The sequence below is a fragment of the Condylura cristata genome, unplaced genomic scaffold (genome assembly GCF_000260355.1).
Source record: "Condylura cristata isolate star-nosed mole 26May11 unplaced genomic scaffold, ConCri1.0 scaffold00032, whole genome shotgun sequence".
In the NCBI taxonomy this organism is placed as follows: domain Eukaryota; kingdom Metazoa; phylum Chordata; class Mammalia; order Eulipotyphla; family Talpidae; genus Condylura; species Condylura cristata.
The window spans coordinates 14,493,092-14,500,525 of NW_004567133.1; the positions used below are offsets into that span (position 1 = coordinate 14,493,092).

A 7,434-nucleotide genomic window follows, 5' to 3' on the forward strand; every position below is an offset into this window, starting at 1 on the left:
AAAAAAAAAGTAGAAACACTGGTTTCACACATAGCGGGAATGTAAGAGGTCAGGGAAAAAATTGTAATAAAGTAAAAATGAAAATCAAGAAACTATAAACCTCAGACATTCTACAGGGGCAAAGAGGGGAACAGGATCAAAACTGGGGTGCAAAGAGCGCACAGGACTATGGTGATGGCACTTGGGTAAAGAGGTGGTGGGAAGTCCACAGAGACTGTAACCAAAATGAAAAAAATGTACAAAATGAAGAATGATGTAAAATATATATATATATATAATTTTTAAAAAGTAATGACCACATATTACTTAGAAAAATAGAACTATTTAGCATAATATGCTCTAACTATACAACAGAAATTGTCTTGGAAGGTTAAAAAAATAGATAAACTATTATTATCCCCATTGTGAGATTAACAGGTTGAAAAATGAAGCAGAGAGTGGTGAAATGCCTCAGTCACCCGGGGTCTCAGGCTTCCTGGGAACCATCCAGGATTCACACCCAGGCAGTTTGGCTCCTGGAGCAACATGCATGTGTAGGAGAGAAAGAGCGCAGCCCTAGAAATGTATAGGATCTGCACATTAAAATGCTCTTTTCGGTTAGTCAAGCTTTTAATCATGAAACCACAGCAGTTTCCAGAGAAGCTCCCAACCAGAAGGTAGAAAATTTTACCCAACATAGTTTCCAGAATTAAAGAACAGAAAGCTGTATCAGCAACTGAGAAGTACAATCATCCTAGAGAGGTCTACTCCATCATCCTTTCCTTCCAAAGAAAGGCTTTCAAAGTAGCTCTCCACCAGTGGAGATGGTTCATTAGTAGAAATTGATTTCTCCATCCCCGTGACACTCTGCCCCCGGCAGGCTATTGTGGTAGACCTTTGTTTTCGTGGTGACAGTAATGGTTGTGCCTTCTTCCATGACTGGGAGCGGAAAGACATGATCAGATTCGACCTTCAGTTTGCCCTTGACGCAGTCTTCACAGGTACAGTCCTCTACTGTGTACTCCAGGCCACTGGAAAGGATGTCAATAGCAGACCTGCCAGGCTCCTGCTCAGCAGCCTGAGGCTCCTGGCCAGCTGGTCCTGCTGGAACAGAAACATTAATCTACACTGCTCAGGGGGTAGTTAACCATTCATATCAGGACTCAGTGCTGGAAAGATCTACAAAGCAAGTAACTCTGCCTCACACTGACACAGATCACAGGCCACATGGGTATCAAAGGCATAGTGCTCTTAACTGCCTGCTTATTTATTTCATGTTGTTCTTTATTTAAAAAGCAAGAGATTGGGGCCCTCCTGGTGGCACAAGGGGTTAAGTCTCAACACTAAAAAGCTGTGAGCAGCCACAGAGGCCACGGAGCTGAACCACATGGCACAGCAGACCTCATCTGTCTCCCCTGCTGCTCCCCTCAGCAGTGTATCTCAGTAGATCTGTCTGTTCTGCTCCCCACTTTGTCTTTGGGGAATCTTCTCACCTTCCACACCTCTGTCCTGTACCTCAGGTCTTGTGTGCATAAATAAATAGAGCTTTAAAAATCAAAAGATTTTACATGCAAATCTAGAGAACCAGCCTCTTAAACTCCACAAAATGTGACAACTGGGACATTCATTCCTACATAGAAACGGTGTCCTGGGGTTGGTGACCCTGGCTGGTGTCTCTGTAGGCAAGGGCATGGGCCCTCTGGTTGCTGACGCCTTCACCTGGCCACTGCAATCATCTGCTGTCCATGTGTACCTTGGAGGTATTGAGGCATTAGCTCTATGCTACAAGCATCAAATGACATACTGAAATCAGCCTGTAGGTGACACTTTAGAACCCAGAAAGAAACAGGTTTCTATGGCAGAGCTTTTTGCAGCAGGTTAAATATTTTAATATGAATCTCTTGGAGATGAGTCTCCATTATATCGCATCTATACACACCCACACACATACATATATATGTCTATGTATCTATCTACATGAAGCTAAGTTTTACTACTTCCCAGGCTCTTAACCAAAACATCTCAAACTCCCTCCCAAACTGTCCATCAGACCCCAAGAAAAAAAAAATTATGACTGAGTTATATAGGATAGCCAAAAGGCAAATGAGGTGGATGCTTTGTGGGTTGTGAGTTGAAAAATAAATAGATAAAAAAGAGCACAATGACTGCTAAGTGCTGGGAGAGCAGCTCCTGGGCCAAGTGCTGCAGAAATATTTTGCTGTCAAGAAACTCTAAGTATAGCGATCACTTCTAAGCCTGATTCTCTACTGCTTAATAAAGACTATTTTTTAAGAGGATTCTTCAAACAATCCAGGAGCAAGGTTATTCATTTCTAATGTTTTAAAGTAACACGTTCACCTGAGCAAACAGCATTTGCGTTAAAAGCATGGCCTCTGATCTTGCCAAATAAATACACTTTTCCTGAGAGAAGCAGACCTGGCTAGCAACGTCTGATAGCTTGACATTTAATCAGTGAGCTAACTTTAGAGAAGTGGATGCTCCCCCCAGGAAACCTCAGAACTGCAAAAGAGTAATTATCAGGTGAAGAATGTGGGGGAAGGCTGTGCCAGCACCAGAGAAAACAGCTGGGTCCACTAGAAAGTTCACAGTATAACATAGTGAATCGTTATGTTGTGTAGGTGAGATTAAGAAAGTGCTTTATATCAATTATAGCGCCACAAATAAATAACTATCCTCTAACAAACTCAAAAGGACTCTAACCAGGGCCTCCCTGGTGGCACAGGGGTTAAGTCTTAGCACTATCAGCTATTAGCAGCCACTGCAGCACAAGTTCTATCCCCAGCCAGGGAGCTGACCCATGTGGTGCAGCGGACCTCTCCTGTCTTGCCTGCTGCTCCCCTCAGCAGTGGATTTCAGCCCATCTGCCTGTTCTGCTCCCCACTCTGTTTCTGGTGAATCCTCTTACACCACGCATCTCTGGCCTAAACCTCACTTTTTATGTGCATAAATAAGTAAAAAAAAATTTATAATAGTTTATTTTTCCATCATTTGTGCCTTTTTCCATCTCAGTTGCAATCCCCGTGGGCTTCCCATCACCAAGCCACCCATGTGCCATCACCATGGTCCAGGGCCCTTCCCTCTCCCCACCGTTTTTGGTCCCATTCCCCATTCCACCACCGTAAAATATCTCTGATATATAGTTCATTATTATTATTAAAATAAATGAAAATTTTAAAAAGAACTCTAACCAAATGAAATATTCAACAAGAAAAGGAAATGAAACTTGCCATAACCACCTCTTGAAAACAGATTTCAAAGACTGACCTTCAACCCACCTATGTTTTTGAAGTCCTTCTTTAATGGTGCAGATTTCATCTTCTTCAGTAAAAGCATCAGCACAAAAATTGTCAAAGAAAATGTCAAGCTCAGGCCCAAACAGGTCCAGAGAATGGCATTTGTTCCTTTCACTGAATTGAAAGAATATCAGAGAGAGAATAAGCGGATAACATCCCCATGTGAGTATACACTATTTGCTCTTGAATCCTCTAATTCATCAGCATTAACTTTTCAGTTCTAAACATTTAATTAGAAGAGTTGATAAAAATCTGTTGCTAACAGTGCTGAATAAAATTGAGTTTGGTCCTGAATAGGAATAATTACTTCGTTCCTATCGGCATTCAGATAATTGCCTTGTTCCTTTACTTTTTTGAATTTGGGGAAATCTCACCATCTTCCCTGTAGCGTTGATTTGCTGAATAAATCAACAGCGGCTCCGGTGAGAACACTGCACAGTAGTGAGTAATTGCTCCAGCCCCTTTACTTACTTGCATCACAATGACGCTGGCATGTCAGAGGAGGGATGCTGGAGCATCTAAGGTGACACGGTTTGCAAGCACTAAGCAAACTGTCAAAATATTCATTTTGGAAGCACTGCTGAGCCATCTGGAACTTGATCTGGAAGAAAAAAAAAACAAGGAAGCCACAGAAAGGGCAGCATGGAAGGGCAAGGAAAATCACAGGAATTCCCCAGCAGCTGTCTTGAAAGCAGTCAGAATGTCGAAGACAAAGAAGAAATTCAGTCAATGACTTGGTTCTCTCGGGGGGCTGGGGGAAAGGAGGGATGCTTGTGCCCTGGATAAGGATTTGAATACCAACATCAATCCAGTTTCTATGTTTGAAGCCTGGGTGGGGTTCAGAGTATGTAAATATCAAGGGCAAACCATACCTGAAACAGAAACTGTTTATTTATAGAAGAAATTTCTCAACCAGGTGACAGTTGCAAGATGTAGATACCTATGGCATCAGGCAGAAGGTTCAGGAACCATTTGGGGAACATCTGTTTCTCAGCCCTGTTGTGTGGTGGATTGCTCAGGGAGATGAACAAGACAAGGTCTATAACCCGTAAACATTTAAAATCTAACAGAGGAGACAGCAAGGAACCCCAAGAGAGAGGTGTGTATAGCAGTCTTAGCACCTGCAAGAATTTCAGTACTACTGACAAGAGTTAGGGAACTCTAGGACAAAAATTGGTGAGAAGGGCAAGATAGGTTTGGAGTCGTTATTTGCATTTTGTTACAATTGTTGCTATTAAAGTAATTCATGTTTCATTGTTAAAAATGTAGAGAACACAGATGAGCTGCTACAATGTGTCCACTCCCAGCAAGCAGAAATAATCAGTTATCATTTTAGTGTCTCACAGAGGTTGCAAACTTGTCTGATCGTATGTTCTCTTAGTCAACCGGGATAGGTATCTTTCTGGAAGGATATCAATGGAAGATATCCTTAAGCTGACAGATAGGAGGATGGGTGGTTAGATGGACAGGTAAGTAGGTAGGTAGGTAGACTGATTGATATGGCTCCCTTTCCTGTTGAAAACAACAGAATCACTTCCACTTGCCTTTAAGCATGCGGACTGAGTGAGCTACCCTATAGAGCTACCCACTGACACCACTCAGAAACGCAGGTCTCAACTAAAACGCAAGGAAAGCCAAACTCCAAACTCAGCACAGGGATCATCTTGGATTAAACTGAATGGTAGGCACATTGGTGTTTGCTGTGTCATTCTTTTACATTTTTTGGTTATTCTTTATACCTTTTCATATGTCTTGAATAGTATATGCTATTAAAATTGTGATAATGGGGGCCCTCCCTGGTGGAGCAAAGGGTTAAAGCTCACACTAGGAAGCTATCCACAGCACCAAGTTTGATCCCGAGCCAGGGAGTGACCCACATGGCGCGGCAGACCTCTCCTGTCTCCCCCGCTGCTCCCCTCAGCAGTGTACTTCAGTAGATCTGCTGTTCTGCTCCCCACTTTTCCTCTGGTGAATCCTCTCACTCCCACACACACCTCTGGCCTGTACCCCAGTTCTTGTGTGCATAAATAAAATCTTTTTAAAAAATAAATAAAAGTGTGATAATAAAATTAATTTAAAACAATACTTTTTAAGTTATTTATTTTTAGTTATTTATGCATACAGAACTGGGGTACAGGCCAGAGATGTGGAGGGTGAGAGGTTTCACCAGAGACAGAGCAGGGGGCAAAACAGGCAGATGGATGAAGTACACTGCTGAGGGGAGCAGCGGGCAGGTCAGGAGAGGTCTGCCGCACCATGAGGGTCACCTCCGGGGCAGGCGGGAATCAAACTTATTCAGAAGTGGCTTTAGCTTCTTAGTGCTGTGCTTTAACCCACTGTGCCACCAGGGAGGGCCCCAATACTTTATTTTTTTAATGAAGAGCTTGAGTCTGGAAGAAGTTTGGACTTAGGTGTGATCAAAACTCACGATCCTATGGGATCTAAGCAGTGAGGTCACAGGGTGCGCCTGGCGGCAAGGAGAAGTGAAAGGAGTCACCCGGAAGGCCCCACTCCCTCCAGGTCCTGCCAATGGTGACCGGTGCAAGACAGACCAGGACACAGGCAAAGCGTGAGTAGAGAAGGATGAGGACCAAGTGGCCCTGTATCATCGTCTCCTATAACAGCCAGGTAAGGAGAGACTCGGGATGGGGTAGGGGTAGGGTCAATCCTGCAGAAACAAGGAGGATCCTCAGTGGCCTCCGAGTGTGTGGACTTCTCTGTGAAAGAAGTCACATTGCAGTGGGTCTTTTTTTTTTTTTTTCAAGATTTATTTATTTATTTGTTCATACAGAACTGAGGTACCAGCCAGAGGTGCAGGGACAGTGAGAGGCTTCACCAGAGACAGAGTGGGGAGCAGGACAGGCAGATCGATGACGTACATTGCTGAGGAGAGCAGCGGGTAGGTCAGGAGGGGTCTGCTGTGCCCTGTGGTCACCTCCGGGGCAGGCTGGAATCGAACCCATGCGGAAGTGACTCTAGCTTTTTAGTGCTATGCTTTAACCCACTGTGCCACCAGGGAGGGCCCCAGATTAAAGTGGCTTAAGGGGTGTGGCAACACCTGTCCTAGACAGGGTGGGCCCCAGAACCAGCGCTGAGGGCTTCATCTTGCCTCACCCTGTCGCTCCCCGAGGACACTCTTTCATGGCCATTTCAATCTTGAAAACAGAAGACAAGACTGGACCTGATCCCTGTTGGGGGCAATCCACAGAGGAGTCCCACAAGAGCCGGCTGGGGTTCCCCACAGCGGCTCAGTTTCCTCCCCTTCCCTAGATGTGTTGTTCAGCTTGTTCGTCGGTTGTTCAATTCTCACTCTGGGGGCAATGCTTCCAGTAAAACCCCCTTTGTCTTACGTTACAGAGTCAGTTATGCTTGGTTTCTAGCAAGCCAAAAATAAAAACAAAACCCTTAGCCACATCACCCAATTCTTAACCAGCCCTCTCCTCACACCTGAAATGTCACCACACCCACTGGGGGGGTAAGCCTGCCTTTCCCTGTGTGCCTCAGAATGGGGGTGACTGGTTAATGCTGACATCTTAGGCTTCAGTGGATTCTCCTCTAGGCCTGGCCTGGAGAGGGGAAAGAAGACCAAGAGGAGACAGACAGAAATGTGGAGCATTGTGCAAATGAGGTCGGCAGATGCCCTTCTCATCAGGACTCTTGCCATGAGAAATGACATCAAACCTTAACAGGCCTTTTTCTGGCTTTAAGCTGAGAGGTGCAGCATCAGCTCTAGAGGCTGGGCTGCATGCAGCTCAGAGGGACCTAGCTCCTCTGGGCCACTCGGCTCCGCAAGGTCACCGCCCGGGTCTCGGTTCCATTCTCAGACCTCATACTTGTTTCTTCTCATCTCTCCCTCTAATGATCACATCTGCTCCTGTGGTTTTTTTAAAAAAAAGGATTTATTTATTTATACATACAATAGAGGCCAGAGGTGTGGGGGGTGAGAGGAGTCACCAGTGGCAGAGTGGGGAGCAGAACAGCAGGCTGACAAAGCACACTGCTGAGGGGAGCAGCGGGGAGACAGGAGCAGTCTGCTGAGCCACGTGGGTCACTCCCTGGGATCGAACTTGCGCTGAAGCAACTGTGGCCAGCTTCACTCATTGCATCACCAGGAAGGGCCTGCCCCTGTGGTTTTAAATGT

General features: G+C 45.1%; 1 protein-coding gene across 1 annotated transcript; it reads right to left on the minus strand.

Moving 5' to 3' along the window:
• Window positions 1–677: 677 nt before the first annotated feature.
• TNFRSF17 (tumor necrosis factor receptor superfamily, member 17) lies at window positions 678–3,915 on the minus strand. Its single transcript, XM_012731809.1, is given in 4 exon segments — window positions 678–847; window positions 849–1,080; window positions 3,276–3,407; window positions 3,765–3,915. Coding segments are annotated over 4 exon segments (621 nt in total). The 5' UTR covers window positions 3,883–3,915; the 3' UTR covers window positions 678–708.
• Window positions 3,916–7,434: the final 3,519 nt, after the last annotated feature.